The 19,506-nt window shown below is 48.7% G+C and overlaps 1 protein-coding gene across 21 annotated transcripts in view; it reads left to right on the top strand.

Annotated features, from left to right (window-relative positions):
• The window catches only part of Pax5 (paired box 5), a 186,351-nt gene that overhangs the window by 22,551 nt on the left and 144,294 nt on the right, over positions 1-19,506 (top strand). For 14 of the 21 annotated variants that reach the window (XR_015619979.1, XR_015619980.1, XR_015619981.1 and 11 more), the window contains 2 exons: positions 5,196-5,260; positions 8,538-8,666. Coding sequence is in view for 17 of the 21 variants with exons in the window: in XM_087550503.1 (XP_087406629.1) it covers positions 5,196-5,260; positions 8,538-8,666 (194 nt within the window). In the remaining 4 variants the exon portion in view is untranslated. The remainder of the gene's footprint in view (positions 1-5,195; positions 5,261-8,537; positions 8,667-19,506) is intronic. The other 7 variants (XR_015619982.1, XM_087550506.1, XM_087550505.1 and 4 more) reach the window with 1 other exon arrangement.

Genomic DNA, 19,506 nt, shown 5'->3' with positions numbered 1-19,506 from the left:
GTGTGTGTGTGTGTGTGTGTGTGTGTGTGTGTGTGTGTGTGTGTGTGAGAGAGAGAGAGAGAGAGAGAGAGAGAGAGGAAGAGAGAGAGCGAGCTCTTTTTAGCATCCATTGGTGTGTGTGTCTGTGTGTGTGTGTCTGTGTGTGTGTCTGTGTGTGTGTCTGTGTGTAAGCTCTGTTTATCACCCACTGGGTGGTGTGTGTATGAATGAGGGGCCAGCATTACCGGTTCAGGTTAGATGAAAACCCCAAAGCTTACACACCCTTGCTCTTTATTGGATAACCAACAAAAACAAAAACATCTTTGCAGGGGTTGGAGTAAGCCCGGTAAAGGATGGATTTACTCTTTTACTCAGCTATTTTTGTCTTGCTTTGTTGGAGTTGGTCTCGCCCTGTGGTCCAGACAGTGCTCTAACAGCCTATATACCTGTCTCAGTCTCCTGAGTGGTAGGGTTTGCAGGCACGCACCAGCACGCCAGCCTAACTTCTGCTTTTTAACCTTAGCTTTGGCAGCAAGTCTTCTGAGACCCTTCTTCACCCCCTCTTTCTCCTTCTCTTGGGCAGCAGGCCTCAGTATGGCTGTGGGTCAGGCCTGAGGGCTGTGACAGGCGACAGGTAGAAAGGCGATCCACTCAGCCAATTCAACTGCTGAGCTATCTCCCCAGTCCTTAGCCCCTTTTTGAGACAGTTTCATGTAGCCCAGGCTGGCCTTGAACTTGCTATGCAGTCAAAGATGATTGATGGTGAACTCCTGACCTTCCTACCTTCTTTACTTTAGGGTGCTGGCATTACACTGAGCTCGGGGGGTGCTGGGGCCTGACTGCAAGGTCTTGTGTTTGTATGTGTGGGGCAGGCACCGTACCAGCCAGCTACATCCCCAGTCCCCATCACACCTTTTCCAAGGCACCACAATGTATATATTTTTTAATACATTTAATGTTTTTGTTTACAGTACAATGTTGTGGAAGTTGATGGGATATGAATGTAAGAGGACCTAGTTTTTCAGAGGAGGAGGATGATGCTGGAACAGGATCCTTAAATGCTTACAATGGAAGATCCTTTAGATTCTGAAAGATAAATTTTGAATCTAAATGGCCTTTGAGCTTCTTAAGGATCAGATTAGCTGAGGGGGCCACTTCCTTCAATTGCATCTGAGGCCTGGGAGCTGGGGGTCTGGACTAATCCTGTGCTGTGTGATCCTGGCTAAATCACTGGAGTACACTGGGCTTCAGTCTCTTCCGTAGTATTAGACCAGAGCACGCTCACATGTTACCCTGGGCCAGGCTTGGCATGCTTATGCTCGGCAATATAGAACGAACAGGCCTTATTTATTTACTTTAGATAAGGTCTCACTATGAACCCCAGGCTGGTCTGGAACTCAGGATCCTTCCGCCTCAGCCTCCTGAGTGCTGGGATCACAGCTGTTCCATGTGCCTTACGCAAATGTGAAGTGTCCAAATGCTCTAAAGTTGAAGCTACTCGCTCATCTTTATGAAGACAGCAATGAGGACCAGCTCATGTGGTGTTTATTGGGCATTTGGTATGGATCAGTCACATCTGACTAGTCTATTAACTCAGTAATAATAATGATAATAATAATAATAATAATAATAATAACAACAACAACAACAATTCCGTGGGGTTAGGTTTCTTACTCTCATTTTTCAGGTGAGGGAACCGAGATAAGGAAACTGAAGGCTAGATTTGAATTTCAGTGCTCTGGTTGTGGGGTCTGTCCACTTACTCCCTGTGCTGCTCTGGCCTGTTGATGGTTCATGGCCTCTCATAACACTTTGCCAATGATTTACAGGCATTTGAAAAGAAATGTGAAAAAAAATACACTTTGTTTTGTCTCTAGACAAATTTATTAAGAAGTTAGGGTTTTACGTTGGACTTCAGAAGGAAATAGGATATATATATCTAACATCGGTATATTTACATATCTGCCACATCATTGTACACACACACACAACACACACACACACACACACACACACACACACACACACACACACACACACACACACACACTAGACCAAGGCTGCCAAGATGGTTCAGCAGGTAAAGTTACTTGACATATCTTGTAACAACCTGAGTTCATCTCTTCAATCCATATGGTGGAAGGAGAAAATCAACCCCTAGAAGTTGTCCTCTGACTCCAGCATGTGGATGCGCACACACACACACACACACACACACAGATCTTAAAAAGCTTTTTAAAAACCAGGTTGGTAGCAACATAATTTGAGAGGTCAAGAAAAGGAATCTTACTCCCAGGTCTTTATTCTGTTTTGCTAATGGAAACAACTGCTTTGAGAATTGTAACCAACAAACATTTGCTAGTGGAAACAACTACTTTGAGAATTTTAACAAACAAACAAAGAAAAAATATATACATATGCTCAATATATTTGAAGTGTTTAAGCTGATTCATCAGAAAAGGCAGAAGACTTCATTCAGGCAGTCAGGACACTCTGTGCTAAGGCTTGTAGTATCAATGAACAAGTCAATTCCAGAGATCAGCTACCAGTCTCAAGTGCCCTGGGTGCCTAGCACCAAGCTGCACGTAGGTCAGGCAGAGCAGAGCCGACTACCCAGTGAGATTAACAGGAGGCATCTGCTACTTCTGTCCTTCCTGTGCAGAAGCTGGAAACCCAGTGCAACCTTGAAACAAACCTTCAGATACAATGGTTTGTCAATGCAGGAAACAAAAACAGTGTACCACGTAATCCTGGTTTGTCTGTTGGTGGAAATGGTGTTTTGAAACAGCAGCAGGATGTAGGCATGACTATGTATCCAATGTGAATGTAGTGGGTTTTTTGTTTTTTCTTTTTCTTCTGAGAGGGGATCTTCATAGATAGTTCAGGCTGGCCTCCAACTTTCAGTCTTTTGTGTCTGGGCTTCCCAAGAGCTGGGATTAGAGACATGCAGTACCTTGCCTCATAGATATCTTCTTTATACCTAGGTGCTATCCACAGGTCTATCGTGGAGCCGTGGAGATGGCTCAGGGGGCAAAGGGCAGGGACCTGATTTTGTTCCTTAGAACCCACATTTATAAAAGCTGAGTAGAGTTCTGTGAGGTGGCTCAGCCAAGTGATGGTGTTTGCTGCTCACCTGAGCATTTGCTTGATCTTTGGAGCCCGTATGGTGAAGGAGATGGAAGACAGACTCCAGGTCGTGGGATAGCCAGCCCACACTGAGTTACTTTGAGGTTGTCTCTTGGCCTCTGTACATACTCCCGCAATGCATGTGGGAATGCAGACACAGGCTCATACACAGAAATGTAAAAAATAGCCTATAACGGACACAGAATACTTTAACAATGAAGCAAAACTCTACCAAGTGCCCTGTTGGAAAGGAACAGTTTGAACCTGGAACTCTTTGACTCTTCTAGAGAAAGTCAGCATTTCACAACTCACCCGTTTCCAGGGACTTTTGGTTGTCTTCGTTCTGTGTTCAGAGCTGTGCTATGCTGGTGGTCTCCTGGAGGCCCTCACTGATCCTGACGGAAGCGCCACCATCAAGGCTCCCCGTGCTCCTGGAGAGCATCAGGATTGCCGGGCTTCGGGAGAGAACAGTGTAGCCTGTAGCTTTAACAGAGGGCTTTCTTGCAGAATTTTAATTTTTCTAATGAAAAGTATTTGATAACTTAAAACAATCAAAGAATGATTTATGGCAACTCCCTAGTTGTGCTGAGGCCAAAATGGAACAGTCTTGTTCAAGGTCATAATCAGGTTCATTGTGGAAGCCAGGCTTCTGGCTCCCAGATGCCTGGGTCCTTTCTATGAAGTTCGTTGGTTTTTGATTTAATAAAGTTTTACTTCTTCAAACGTCCCGTCTGTTGAACCTGCTCGGGCATCTCTGGTAGCAGCTAGGCATCTCTATCCTTCGTGTTTCTAGTGTAAACGACATGGGCTCTGTGCTTTGAAGTCAGGATGGTGCATCCTCTACTAAGGCACTCCCCAAGGAGCTCTCTCAGAACGTACAGTTGGAGTGATGGGTTTATAGTTGGGCACTGTCTACTCAGTTTCTCAGATAGGATCAGGTGGCTGCATCTGTCTTGAACTCTGCCTTTGGATCACCTGTTTTGACTTCTCCCAGTTGTTTACTGGCTCTGTGTCTTTGGCCAACTTTCTGGCATTTTCTTCTTGTTGTTGCCATCCTTGGATGACATGGTGAAACTCTGGACACAGCAGCAAGCAGTATGGCTTAGATCCTCCCCATGGCATGGGTCTGAGCTGGCTTCTTGGTGAAGCCAAGCCAAGTGCTTTCTCTGGACAGCACTTTGACCCTTCAGTGACAACATGCTCTCCCTTGCTGATTTCTCTGTTGAGTGCATTAATCTTATTTGTAGAGTCTTTAGGGCCAAGAAACCAACATGGGAGCACTGCCAGATGATAGACAGGTTCAGTTCTTCTGTCCCATGAGTAGAGGCTGAGCTCTAGAGAGGGAAGGATCTCTGATAGGGCTACACGATACATCTGAGAGACAGCTAGACCAACCTAGACCAGTATTACATTTTCTTCATAAAAGGACGCTCTCAGCCAGGTGTGGTAGTGCACTCTGTAATCCCCAGCACCTGAGAGGCAGGAGAATCAGGTAGGAGTTCAAGGACAGCCTTTGGTACATAGGGAACTTGAGGCTAGAAGAGCTATATTTGATTCTATCTCAGAAAACTAAACCAAAATACAAGTGCACTCCCACACTCATACGTGTGAGCATACACACACACACACACACACACTGATCAGAGAGGCTCTGAGGGTCCAGGAATGGTGGGTGCAAGCCACCCAAAGACAGCCATGAGAAAAATCCCTCAGAACCCTTAATTCCCAGCCTGGGCTCATAATCCCCTGATTCTGCTCCTCTCCTGTGTCTCTGCTTACTTAGCTAAGGTCTCTTTCTTCTTTCTCTCTCTTTTTTAAAGACTTTAAAGGGCTCATGCGTGCTGCACTAGGCTCGGACTTGCTATGCAGCTGGGGATAACTTTGAACTGATTTTCTTACCTCCTCCTCCCACATGCTGGGACGATGGGTGTGCTGTACCACATGCAGGTTATTCCTTGTTGGGGTTGGAACCCAGGGCTTTGCTCATGCCAGGCAAGCCCTCTATCAAGGGAATGACACCTCAGTGTTGGGGGTCTCTTTCCATCTCAATGGTAAATAGTCATTTGTGTTCTTTTCCCAATTGCCTACAGGATCATCCGGACAAAAGTACAGCAGCCCCCCAATCAGCCGGTCCCAGCTTCCAGTCACAGCATAGGTAAGAACTTTTGAAAAAAATTTGAGAATCTAATGGGCTCCAAATATTCTAAAGAACTTTTAATCATTCTTATGGACAGATAATTCTGCATAAAACACTTCACACGCGTTCTAATGCTCCTTCTTTGTCATTCTCCAAGGGCTGAACCTGGCAAATGAATTTTATAAATACTGCTAAAAGGTTTTGAATTTTACTGATTATTATGATAAATAGCTTTCACCATGAGACAGAAAATTGAAATCTAAGCCAAAAAAAATCCACTAATGGGGGTCTATAGAATGTCAGATAATTAAAGTAATAAATCAAGAAAGGGATACTTATTCATAACATTTTCTGCATCATTAGTCAGTAAGTAGTTTTGAATGTGTTTTTTTTCTTCTTCTATAACCGGCCTTCTGCAAGTCTTTGTGCGCTTGCAGACTTGAGTGAAGATGTAGCAAAACTTCTCAAACTTTTTTCTCTTCCTCGCTCTCGCTTTGCTCTCTTGTACTCTGCCAACTGTTAAGGGCTGCCCCTGGGGTTTCCGAGGTCCGCAGGGGAAGTCTGAGTGGCCATGACTCACTAGGGCAGAGTCCCAATTCACCACACTCAAAAGTCTAAACTTTTTTCTTGCTTCCTCTTCGAAGAGGAGTTGAAAATGACATTTATAGTCAAGGCATGTTCTTGATGTCATTTCTCCACTTGGGACAAAGGAATACTTGTGGGTTGCTGGGGGGAAAAGTTGCTCTAATGTTAGAAAGCTGGTGACTGTTCAGTAAGCGTCTGCAAGCTTGGGTGCCACACACCCCAAAAATTCTGCAGAACTGCACCCCAGATTGTGCAGTATTCCTGCATGTTTCTCACTGCCGGTTAAATCTGCGTGTGCACATGCAATGTGTGTGTGCTTACTTGAGGAAGCCAGAAGAGGGCACTGGATCCCTTGGGACAGAGTTACAGGCATTTATGAGCTATTTGATATGGGTGATGGGAACTGAACTCAGGTCTTCTGGAAGAACAGCAATTAACCAATGAGCCTTTTCTCTGGCCTCCACTGCCGTTCTTTCTTTCAATAAAAAACCTGGCGATAAGAAGTCTATCAGAGGCCTGGCCAATAGTTCCACTTCTGTCATAACTCTCCCAGTCAACTAGATGAGTGTCTCAGCTCTGAGCCTCAGTTTTCCTGTTGTTGTGTGAAGGATCACAAAGGTGTTTCTTGGGGTTTCTGGTCCTGTAAAGATGGCTCTTTGAATGAAGATGAGAAGGAAGTCCTCCGTGCCCAGAGAACACTCTCTCTCAGCACTGCCATATTGAAACATGTCACTATGCACCTGTTATGGAGGGCCTGGTGTAAGGTCAATGCCCGACAACAATTCCCGTTCTCAAGGACTTCCAGGCCCAAGGGGAAATGTGGGGAGTTTGGGAAAACAAAACAAAAAACTGAAACACTACTACCACCACCACCAAAGCAAAACAAAGAAAAATCAAAACCAAACCAAACAAATAATAGCAGAAAACCCCAACCAAAGCCCAGAAAACTGGTCTGCTTACGCAGCAGAAGGGGTGCCTTCTCTTTGCTGGGCGGAACGGTCAGCTGATGAGGGTTTCCTGGGTGGGATGAGGTGTGTTTGTGGCTGACATTTCATTTGGCTTTAACTGTTCCAGGGTGGATAGCTTAAAAACAAAACAAAACAAAAACCCCAAAACGATTTTCAGTAGTATTAGGAATAATTCTACAGTAACTCAGCAGAGTGATATGTTTTTGCCACAGATATGTCTATTAAAATTCTATCTCATACAGCGTCTGAATTTATTGAGCATTGAGAGCCCTAGACCTCAGAGGTTCGGTGACTAGTCTAAAGTCATAGGTGAAGCCAGAACTGGAACCTGGGTCCTCTGTGTCCCATGTAATTACAGAATAACGAAGCAAGTGTCACTGGCTCTGGCAGTGACGCAGCCAAGCATGGCTTCTGTGGACTGTTGTTTGAAGTGCCAAGTGATCTTATTTTTTTTGTTCTTCGCACCTCAATACTGAGGAGGTTGTGGGATTTGCATAAATCTATCTCGAGGAGCTTTTTCTGGTGAAGCGAAAGAGAAGTTAGCAATTTCTGCTTTGGTGTCTCTTAAGGAAGCTCTAAAATCAGGCTCAAATGTGAGCAGAAAGGTCCTGTGCCCGCTAGATCTGCAGAGGCAGGTGCTGCCTGGGCTCCCAGGAACATTATCACCCCAGCCACATCCTGCTTTGCAAAGTGAAGACTCCACCTGCCTCCAGCTGGTGGCTCATGGTCTATGAGAGCGGAGGGAGAACCTCTACAAACCACAAATGGAAATCCAGCCACATAGTTAGAGGGAAAATTATGGGTCTCCTAGACCCTAGGAGTCACTGAGAAACTTGCTTAAAGTCCCCTCTCCTCCTGACCTCTAGGGACTTAGAGACCTGGCCCTGGCCACAATAAGTTACCACCTCTGTTTCCACTTGTAGGAAGGGGAAAATTAGAACCGAGGCTAAGTATGGTGATGCTTAGCTGGATTACCTTGAACCAATTCACCTTATGAAGCTAAGCATTCCTCCTGAGGCAAATAGAAATAATCCCTAGAGCCTGCGGTGCCTCAAGGATCAAGTGGGAAGCATGATTCCTACCAGGGAGATACAATATCATTCTCCAGTATTCGTCAGTGAAGAGCATACTTCTGATTACACTTTACTTAGTGCGTGCTTGTGTGTGCCTGTGTGTGTGTGTGCTCATGTGTGTGCATGTGTGTATGTGCGCATGCGTGTGCATGTGTCTGTGTGTGTGTCTGTGTGTGTGCCTGTGTGTGTGTTCTTGTGTGTGTGTGCATATGTGTGTCTGTGTGTGTGCTCATGCATGTGCATGTGTGTATGTGCACGTGCATGTATATGTGTGTGTGCCTGTGTGTGCATGTGTGTGCTTGTGTGTGTATCAGTGTGTGTGTGCTTGTGTGTGTATCTGTGTGTGTGTGTGTGTGTGTGTGTGTGTGTGTGTGAATACGTGCATGGATGGACTTAAGCAGAGATGGACATGACTCCAGAACGCATCCAGGTGTCTTTCCAGAACTGGAGGTGGTACCAGCTGGTGCCCTACCCTGTCCTCTTGTCTCCTGCTCCCGTGGACTGGCTGGGATCTTAGTAAATTCCCTTTTTATTCTGTGCTTGTATTCCCTTTCTGCTGGGTTGGGGTGGGTATCCTTGAGCTGGCGTTCTCCCTTCTGTGCATTTGTACCCAGCCCATGTGTCTAGTGAGCACATTTGTGACAGGCCGGCACCCCTCTCCTTCTACAGTGTCTACAGGCTCCGTGACGCAGGTGTCGTCGGTGAGCACCGACTCTGCAGGCTCCTCGTACTCCATCAGCGGCATCCTGGGCATCACGTCCCCCAGTGCCGACACCAACAAGCGCAAGAGGGATGAAGGTAAGAGACGGCTGCGCCTTCCTGCCAGGGATGGACCAAATAGGGTCTGTGAGGAGCACTCTGGGAAGGCAGAAACAGAAGTGGCAGCACCACATTCTTGGCTGCAGAGGACTGGAGTTCCCAGGGCCCTAGCCTTTCCTCTGAGACAAGGAAGATGGACGGGTGCCTGTGAGGGACTCCTTCCTGGCTGGTCTCCTCCCATCTTTACTCCTTGGATGAGAGAAGCTATTGTGGCCTGTGCTGTGCAGCCTTTAGGCGGATCCTGAGGACAGACATGGTGCCCCAGGGCTGCTGTGTGGAGAAGGTCTGAGCTCAGAACCAGTGTCTCTTTTGTGAGACAGGAGAGGGGCTGGGTAGGACAGCTGTCACTTTGTCCTGCAGTAAGGGACGAATGTTGGGAAGAAGGGCAGGGACTGGAAACACTCCTCTGGAGAAGGTGGAGCGATGATGTTGGAGGGTGGAAGGAGGTAAACAACCATGTCATTTTTGCTCTTGGACTTGAGAGGAAGGAGCCCTGGGGCCTCCTGGGGATTGCCAAGAGACAGCTTTTTCCTGTGTTTCCCGAACAATTGGAGCCACCTCTGTGTGGGGCACATGCTATGGCAATCTGGCCTCCTTCCGATGGATGAGCCGCTGGCACTGGCTGACAACAGCTGATTGGAGAGGAGAAATGATCTGGAAGTCTTGTGTGTGTGTGTGTGTGTGTGTGTGTGTGTGTGTGTGTGTGTGTGTGTGTGTATAAGGGTATCTTTGCTTCTGTGAGGGTTTCTGTGTGTGTCTGTGTCTGTATGTGAGTGTGTGTATTGTATGTAACAATGTCTTTGTGTCTCTGAGGGTGTCTGTGTGAGTGTGTATGTTTGTGCACTTGTGTCTATATGTGAGTATGTGTGTGTATGTAAGGGTGTCTTTGTGTCTGTGAGGGTGTCTGTGTGTGATTGTGTGTGAGTGTGTGTCTGTGTGTGTATGTAAGGGTGTCTTTGTGTCTGTGAGTGGGTGTGTCTCTGTGTGTGTGAGTGTTTGTGTGTGTGTGTATGTAAGGGTGCCTTTGTGTCTGTGTATGAGTGGGTGTGTCTCTGTGTGTGTGTGTGTGTGTGTATGAGTGTGTTTCTGTGTGTGTGTGTGCCTGTGCCTGTGTATGAGTGTGTGTGTGTGTATGTAAGGGTGCCTTTGTGTCTGTGTATTAGTGGGTGTGTTTCTGTGTGTGTGTGCCTGTGTATGAGTGTGTGTGTGTGTGTGTGTGTCTGTGCATGAGTGTGTGTGTCTGTGTGTCTGTGTGAGCTATGGTCTAGGGCTGGAGAGCAGAGTTGCAGAATTTTAATTCAATTATCTGTTTGCTGGCACAACTCTTCCTTAGCATCATGTAAGGGAATGTATGTTCTCATGAATACATGCCTAACTACTTAAGATCTGTAACTAGAGAATTTAGTCAGCCCGGTGGTGGATTCGGCCTGGGCTCTGTGTGCCCCCGGCATTGGAGATGGGCCTGTGGCCTCAATGTGCAGTGGTAGGCCAAGTTGGCATGATTCATGGTTCTTAAGAGTGTGCCTCGCCTCCTTCCCTGGCTCCCGTGCCTCGGAACAGATGTCAGAAGTCTTTAACTCCGTGGGTTACTGGGCCAGCTTGCTGTGGGAGGCAGCGGGCCGCCATCTCTGTTGGTTTATGGGGTGGATGGAGTCATCTCTTCTCAACATGTCACCTGGATCTAAGCTGATGCACCAAGCTGGTGTTGGGCTGTCTGATCACAGTGAAAGGCTGGCTTGTAGGATGCTCCCTTCGATTGAAAAACCCAGGCAGAGATTTCTTTTTAGAGCACAAAACCCCCTCTAGTTTAATGTGTATTAACAGATTCTGGGGGAGGGCACAGTGCTAGAGAGTTATACCGGTTCACCATCTAGGATCAGATGTTTGGCCTCTCAGCCAGGCACACGGTGGGTTGGAAGGTGGCTGTGATCTTGGAATCTCTGTTGATCGGCTTCTTTCACTGAGCATGGTGGCTGCTTTGGTAATACCAACGTTAAAAAATGTATTCATTTACTTATTTATGGGTAAAGGTGCACAAGGGCCAAGATGTCCGAGTGGAGATCAGAGGACATCTTGCCGTAGCTGGGTCGTAATCCTAGTGCTTAGAAGCCTGAGATAGGAGTATCGTGAGCCCAGAGCCATCCTGGGCTATACAGTGAGGGCCTGTCTCAAAGACAACAAAACGAAAGAAGAACATTCAAAATGAGATGTGGGACCGGATGCTCTGTAGTCCTCCTAGTACTGGATCTTTTGGGAGAGCCTTGAACCCTAGGAAGACTTGGGGTGAAGTTTCAGTCTGTGGTATGGATGCTACAGTAGAAAGAGTCGATAGTGTTGGAAGCTTTACAGGGTTGGGAAGAGTGGGGGAGTCTGTGCAGCTGACTGGGCCCCTCAAAGCTGTCTTGCTTCAACAAGAACAGGGCAGGTCTAACAGAGAAGTAGCTCCTATCGGGGAGATGTTGGGGTTGGCACTGCACAGGGTGCCTCATCCTTCCTCACTCACCTTCTGTATTCACATGAATCCCTACATTGGCCCAAAAGAGCCAGCACCCTCACTTTATCAGGGAAGGTAACCAAGGTGGCAGGGTGCTCTGTGACATTGACAGCCACATTGCTTGTGTAGATGGGGGAGAAAAGGAACTCATCCTTGGCATTCTAAGATGACCGTCACTGGCCTGATCTTCCAGAAAGGAGTGGGGATGAACCAACCTGCGGCTGGGCAGAGCCCTTGGTGGGTACGAAAAGGAGTGGCAGGCACCAGAGCACAGCTGGAAGGTTGGATGCTGTTGAGGGTGTGGTGAAGTGAGACCTTGAGGTCAGGGATTTGAGCACAGAGTACGACCCAGTAACCAGGGCAACACAGAGAGAGTGACTGGGCATGGCGGGAGCCAGCTGGGACTAGGCATCACACTGTGCGTATGGAAGGGTGCTGGTCTCTAGGATGGTAAGCGGGAAGAGTCTCAGCAGGAAAAGGGTGTTCAAGGGTCAGGAGGAAGCCACTGACCATCACGATACATCTTCATGTGGTCCCCGAGGCTTCCCAGTGGGGTCCCTTGCTTTTCTCCCTGGTGCACCATCATTTCCAGCTTGGAGTTTGGTTTTGCCCTGTGGGCATTTCATGCCTGAACCTCAGGGTCAGGGCGGCAATGATACACACATGCATGCAACCTCGTGCAGAGGGCAGACTAGAGGGTCAAGAGTAATAGCTTCGAGTCCCTTCAAAGGTACCGCATGTGAGGCGATACTCCCTGGAGTGGGGTGAGCAAGGCGGGAAGGGATCTGTTTTGATCCAAAGGGCCTAGGAGGGTTCTTCTCAGGAGATGCATTAGAGGGCTCAGGAGAGAGAACATACCAGTCAGAGGTAACAGAGTGTGTGTGCCCAGGCTGGGACTCCACTGAGTGTATACAGAGAGAGGCCAGCCTCAGGACTTAGACAGGGAGAAAGGTGGCAAGCGTGTTGGGGTGGCTTAACACTGACTGTAGCCCCTGACCTTTTAGTATGAAAATAGAATAGCTTCAGAAAGTCAAGAAAGACTGTGCTGAATGTTTAGGGTGTTGATGTTGATGTGGGAGTAACTGACCCACGATGTATGTTTGGAAACAGCAGAAGCCACTGGTGTACTTAACTACTTTCTGGAGACCGAACAGCAACAAGGACAAGAGTGGCCGTGTCCTTTTCTCCTTCTGGCACTGGGTGTTGGGACTGAGCTCAGGGTCAGCTTGGCTGCACAGCAAGACTGTCTCAAAAACCTAGAAGCAGAGCTGGGGGTGGTAACACACCAGAACATCAGGAGTTTAAGGTCAGCCTCAGACAACATGGGGCCGACTTGGGCTAGGGGAGCCTAGTCTCAAAAGATAGACAAAAAGAAACTTAAAAAAAAATTCATTCACCCCCCCCCCCGCCCCCAAGTAATCCTGAGTAAAAAGGGAAGCTGGAGGTTAAGGAGGTTGCTCGGGTTCTAAAATACTTGACAGATAAACACGAGAACCTGGCTTTGGACCCCTGCACCCTAAAGAGCTGCAAGAAGCAGTGTGAGCCTATGATCCTGCTCTGGGGAGACGAGCTAGAGGATTCGTGGCTCCCACTGGTTAGCCAGCCTAGCCACGAGGCTAAGCTCCGGGGTCAGTGAAAGCCCTGCCTCAAAACAAACAAACAAAGAAACAAAGAAACAAAAAGAAACAAACAAAGAAACAAAACAAAACCCCACAATGTGGAGCGCAACAGGGAAAGGTACTCCACGTCAGTCTCTGGTCTCCATATGCTGTGCACGTACCCGCCCTCATGCTTACACATATGCACATGTGCGAGTGCGAGTACACACTCGAGTGTACACACACACACACACACACACACACACACACACACACAGAGAGAGAGAGAGAGAGAGAGAGAGAGAGAGAGAGAGAGAGAGAGAAGTGGAATTCATCTTAATGTAATTTCCTGTCTAAACACTATCACTTCATTCAACACATAGTCAAGCTTTAAGATGCGACATGCTGCCTCTTTCTGCCTTTGAACTGAGTTGTTGAAATGTGGGGTGCGGTTTTCATGTACAACACAACTCAGCTTGGATACCAAACCTCTGGAAACACAAGTGGAATGTTGTCAAGCCTCTCGGGACCAGGAGGTTTTGTGAGTAGGAAGGTTATTTTGTGGGGCTTTTTTTTTTCCTTTTGTTACTTATTTTAACACTATCAATTGTTACTACCGCCGTTTACATGTGCTGTGTGTCAGGGCTTGTGGATGTCACGGAGTGCACATGGGGTTTAAAGGGCAGCTTTGTGCGGTTGGTTTTACCCTTCCACCTTGATGTGGGTTCTTGGCTGAACTTATGTCATCAAGCTTGGGCCACGGGCACTGTCACCCTCTGCCTTAACCAGCCTGGTTTCTGTTTTTAAAACTTTAAGTGAATCAAAAGAGATGAAATTTGAAGATTTAGGCGAATGTGGTTGGTGGAGCATGTCTATAATCTCAGCACTTGGGGGGAAATGATGCAGGAGGACGGATTGCTGGGAGTCTGAGGGCAGCCTGGGTTGTAGAGTTCAAGGCCAGCCTCAGATACATAGTAAAACTGTTTCAAGGCGAGAAGAAAGCCTATAGTTCTCAGTTGTACTAGCCATATCTCCAGTGCTTACTACTCCTAGTAGGCTAATGGCTACTGTATTGAGCAGCACCCAGCACATAATAGATGCTCAATAAATGCTTACTGAGAATGGTTCACTGGGGTTCCTTTAGAGACCTCCTAATTAATGAGGAGAGCAAATGGGGCCCTTGGGCTCTGCATTCACAGGGCCTCTGTATAGCAGGTTGGAGCCCCCACAGAAAGCCCTACTTGAGTAAAGAGTCCCAGATCTAGAACAAACAACTTAGCCCCAAACTTAGATGAACTATTCTGTCGCTGATGCAGTATCTGTAGCCTCTGAAGGCAGAGCCAGGGTAGCTAAAGAGAACTGTGGGGAGCAGGTCATCTGGTGCTAGACTGGACCAGAGATAGGGATCTTTGGGATCTTGGAACGTAGTGAGTTCCCCATCACTGGAGGTATGAGCAGGGCTGGACAAAAGAAGAGCAGAAGAATCAGAGAAGATATCTATTCTGGTCACTGTGACTTTTGGAGGCTATGACAGCTGAGGCAGCTGGTGCTTCTGTGACATAGTTTGAAGTAGCCTTCCTATTCATTTCCCCCTTGCCTGGCTTCGAATCTGCCTTTCATGGAACAGAACTGGATAAAGGTCCCCCATTCTTGCTCACAGACATGCCTTGGATTCTCAGGGAAGGCCTGGACCATCAGGTTGGAGCTGGACCTTGTAAAGAGGCAGCCCGGTCCCCTAGTCTCACCTGTGACCTTTTATGGAGAAAGCTGTGGCAGTAGTCCTGGGACCCTGCTGGACCAATAAGGTTCAGTGTTGGAAGTCAGGGGTGGGGGCTCTGTTTCTGAAGTCCAAGGAAGCTGCTGGCAGGCCAGATTTGGGAGGATCAGGCAGGGCTGTGAATAGCAGCCATGGGTGAAAAGAAAGGGCAGCCCCTCTGCTGCTTCCTGGGACTTTGATCTCCAGCGAGGCCTTCTCCTGCCTTCTTCCGTTGGTCTCAAGGGCCCCCATTCAGATCCCCCACCCCGACCTTCCCTCTCCACTTCCCCTGAGTTTGAAAGGCCTTGAAAATAGGAGGTCAGTGGAGTGAGAATCCTTTCACCAGCTTGGAAAGCGAAAGGATCCAGGACCCGTGTCCATGCTGGGCCAGAGGCTCCTTATGAGGCCGCCAAGGTATGCTGCAAACAGGCCGCTGCTGGCTTTTTAGGGAGGGCACAAAATGAAAGCCAGGACCTTGAGGTGCAGTTGGTTAAAACAATACCAAGTTCAGTGTGACCCCGTCGTGAGGCTGGGGCAGTTGACTGTCGGCTCCTTTCAGGGCTGTTCCTGTTGCCAGGGTGTTTCTGTATCCCTGGCGGTGCCTCTCGTGTTGGGTTCCCTTGGTTCTGTGTATTTTGTGTTGGTTACCCGACGGCACACTTTCTCTTCTTTCTGTTTATTTTTCGCTTTCTCTTTCTTACCAACCCTGACTTCTGTCATTTGGTTAAAGATCCCAGTTCAGCCCTGTCTAGACACCCCCTGGAGGACTGTGGTGTGAAGGGTAGGAGGACTGGGCCCCACACTCACTCTAGCTATAAGCGCTGTTCTCTCTGTCTTTCCCTGGACTTATTTCCTGCACCCCGGACAGAGGATGCAATGGAGTCGGGAACTACTGTCAGATTTTCGAGAAGAAACGGGACTGTCTTGTCAGGAGTTAGCGGCAGCTTTTGCCTATAGATCCTGCCCCAAGGTTTCACAGGCCTATGATCTCTGGGAGCCCTGCCACCCAGAGGTGCTGAGGCTTCAACAGGCTCTGGGGCAGGCAGGGCTGGAATGGTCTGAGGAACCTGTAGTTCCTGTAGGGACTTGCTGTAATAAGATCTTGAGCCAGTAATCTGGTCTCTGAACCTGTGTTTTGTCATTTGGGAAGGACAGGTGGCAAGAGCCTTGTGGATTACCACAAGGTTAAAGGAAGTGGCTCCCTGAAGGGTCTAAGTAGAGGCTTCATAAGTGGCCACAGGGGGCTTGAGGATGTGGGGACAATCTCAGACTTGGGACAGCAGGCTCCGGCCACAGTTCAAGCATAGGTCTGCCTGCCACTGATTTCCTGTTTATAACAGTCGAGGGTTGGGGTGGGGTGCCTGGTGGGTGGAGGGGGGGGGATACTGAAGGAGTGGAAAGAGAAGCCGGAGAACCCATGGACATCTAGGCTGAACAACAGTGCCCCCAGGTGTTGGTTGCAAAACCAGGGGTCACCCCAGGTCCCTTTTCCTTTCTTTCAGAGCTCTTCAGGTCCCTTCAGTTTCTCACTTTACAGGGCGGGGGGGGGGGTGCTGAGCGTGGCCTCAGTTTTCCAGGGAGGGAGGTGCAGGGTGCACACACACCCAGTCACTGTCCTCTGGGGTAGAGGACAAAATCAGAGTGCCTGGAGGGCTGGGCTGGTGTCTCAGGGGTTCTTCAGCTTAGGCCATGGAGAGCAGCTAGGAGGTCATGGCACATGCCTTCCCTCCCCCCAGGTCATCATTTACATAGGAAACTAGACTGGAAGGAGTCCAAGTAGGTCAAACGGTAAACCCCATAAAGCCCAGATCCTCAGAAAACCCTTGGTGTCTGCCCTCTGTGGTTCTCACTGTTAAGAGCCACTGTGACCTTATCCTCTTGTGGCATGAGTCCTCCCCCTTCCCCTCCAGCTGATTTTCAGGAACACTTCACTTCGCCAAGAGCTCGACCTTCCAGTTGTGGCTCCTCCCTATCCCTCCTCTCACTCCTCAGAGCTTCCAGGTCACTTGTGTTCTCGCCATCATGCAGCAGTACCCTCCCTCTGGCACGGGCTGCCCAAGAAGTTGCTTAGCCAGCCTGTCTGGGTAGTCAGCTCCCGCTCTTGTGTGGATGCTGGTCATCTGACTTTCACAAACCCCTAAGCCCATGGATGCTTCCTGGGTCGGCAATGGAGCCCTGGAAAGCGAGGAACTTTGCCTGTAGGGAGGCATCCATTCTCACAGTAGCTTTTAGGGGGCCGGTAGGTGGTTACTGCCATTTTGTTGTGGGCCATTAGGACTTTTCTGGCCCTGTGAGGGGTGCCCTGTACCATCATCTAGATGGCCTGGCTTCTGAGTTCTCTTGTACAGGCTGGAACCATGATCAAGGTCTTCCCTTGCTGCTCCTCATTGTTCAGAGCTGGGTGGCAGTGGGCTGGCTGGAGGTCATGATTTCATCTGAGAGTGAAGTCAGATCTGAGTCTTGGGGTGCCCTTTGGGTTTCTGGGTGACGGCTCTCAGCTTGCTCTAATTATGCTAGTTTCTAAGCCCCAAGAACCTAATGCTTCTTAAATCTGAGCCCAGACCATAGAGGAAGGAGTTCTGTCTAGCCAAAGGCTGTGGGTGGTGGGCCCCAGGAGTGGCAGAGGGTGTGCATGCTTGTGTGTGAGCGCATTCACCCTTGTAGTCAGAGGTGTGGGCGCATGCACCCTTGTAGTCAGAGGTGTGGGCAGTCTAGCACAGGCCAGACTCCAGTAGGTTTGGGTGAGGCCCAGAAACTGCACTGCAGATGCCCAGAACGGTGGGGCTGAGGTAATTTATGTTATACTCTCTCTCCAGGGCATGAAGCTCTGGCATCACCCAAGGACATTCTGGGGCCACAGAGATGCTAAGGGCTGCATGTCTAGTTTCCAGTCTGGTTGGCCGTTCTTTCTCATCCAGCCTTTGAAGCCATCATCACTTCGGCTGAGACCCAGGCAGCCAACTAACTGCAAGGGGCATCTGGGTGAAGAGCCCAGGTGGTCTCTTCATGGGCCTTTCCCTCAGACCTGGGACCAATCCCTTGGGTAGGGGGCCAGGTTTCAGTTCCTCCCCGTTCTGGTCCCTGAGTTTCACTTTGATTCACTCAGAGAGAGCCTGTGTGGGAGCTGGAGCCGCTGGCCCTCCCACCTCCCTGTTTACATGCCTGCTTAGCCCAAGCCGCCCATACTCCCCCAGATTCTAGATCCTGCTCCCTGCATGTGTGTTCGGGGAAGCCTAGGGATATGGCAAGCAGCTCTCAAATTTTGGGACCCCTTTAATCTTGAACAATTGAGGAATAATTAACTTATTGGGATAATTAAAGTGGGTAAAATTAAATTCTTTATTGGTTTATTAAAATAACAAACAACATATATTATTTTGAGATAAGGGCTGTCTTCTAAACAGAGTCTAGAGGGAGTGGCACTGCCTTACACCTGCGCCAGTTTCTTTAGTGTCTGGTTTGACAGAAGACAGCTAGAGTCACATAGATGCCTCTGTACTCACTGTCATGTTGCCATATGTGTCCCAGGCTCTGGAAAGCTCTACTGTGTGCTTGAGTGCAGACAAACGACACTGTGGCATTATGGGAACACAGTTCCAACCTCACAGATCCCCTGAAGGTCTTGGGAACCCCCTGGCTCTCTGGTCTACACCGGGGAGGTTTATGCATTCACCTCTCACAAGCCAGGGGGAACACATGTGTGGTTTTAGTTAAAAGAGCGGTCCTCCCCCCCAGCCCCCCGTGTCTCTTGTCCTTAACTGGGAGGCTGTGTCTGGACACACCAGGCTTTGGCGATCCTCTCACACAGTGGATGTGTAGTTCCTGGCTCTTCCCCCAGGCTTTTGCTTCCACAGAGAGGCATGAACACTGAGCTCTTCCTATGTCCAGCAGCGTGTCTGTAGGGTTTGAGGTCTGACTTCCCTCCAGCTTGCTTCTTTCAGTCCTTCCTCACCTCACAGAGTTAAGTTCTGCCCTGGCTTAGTGGCCCTGTGCTAGGCATATTTTTGGTGAAAGAAAATCCTTCCATGATACTGACTGGGAACGAAATGTGAGAAAATAAGAGAGTGCTTCTAGTGTTCATCTTGACGCCTGATACTAGGCAAAAAGCAGACCTGAATGTGTTTTGTTCTGATTTCACTGGGGCTTCCAGGTGTTTCTAGAGCACCAGGGGAGAGTGACTCACACACATGCGTGTGTGCACAATGTGCTTGTGCGTGTGTATCGTTTCACTTTGACTCTCCGGTTTTTACTTTCACTGGTGGACGTATCATTTGCTGGAGAGAAAGGGCATGTCCTGGGACAGGCTGAGGTGTGCCAGGGAAAGAAGATGCATTAAAAGAACTTAGAAAAGTGATGGTGGTGTGAGAGACACTGCTTATAGTGAGATCAACTGAGCTCCCAGCCAACAGGTGGCCGGCCCCTTGGGAAAGGATTGAAAGTGAGGAGGGGTTAGAACTTCCTAACACCAACCACCAGGTGGCACCATTGACCCAGGACAGCTTAGTTGCTGTCTAGGGTGCCAGGGCAGTGGGTATGGGTCATTTGTGAATTGTTATGCTTGTTCCCGGGCTGGAGTGGCATGCCTGGGTAGGCTGGCCATTTATCTGATTCCCACTTCTCTGCCAGAGGGAAGCTGATCATTATTGTTGGGATTAATCCCACCCTTTTCTTACCTTGGGACCCAGATACATTGACACAAACCTTTCTAGGAATTCTTGGGTCTCCCCTGAGCCTTTACTTGATGTGTGACCTTGGGCAAGTCACGTTTCCCTCATGCTAAAACAGACAATTGGATCTTAAGGGTCCCACGTTCGGCAGTGTGTTGCAGGTGACACTGGTGCCGGAGTTCTTTCTGGCACTTTCTGTTAGCCGTGTGACCATGGGCAGGTCACTTCTCACAGAAGCCATTTCCGCAAAATTTTTCCTGGTATTAAATAAAATGCCTGATTGGAAAATGCTTTGGTGTGTGTG

The sequence above is a fragment of the Rattus norvegicus genome, chromosome 5 (genome assembly GCF_021556685.1).
Source record: "Rattus norvegicus strain SHRSP/BbbUtx chromosome 5, alternate assembly SHRSP_T2T, whole genome shotgun sequence".
NCBI classification, from domain to species: domain Eukaryota; kingdom Metazoa; phylum Chordata; class Mammalia; order Rodentia; family Muridae; genus Rattus; species Rattus norvegicus.
The sequence above is the reverse complement of the archived record's forward strand: the minus strand, read 5'-3'. Positions and strand labels throughout refer to the sequence as shown.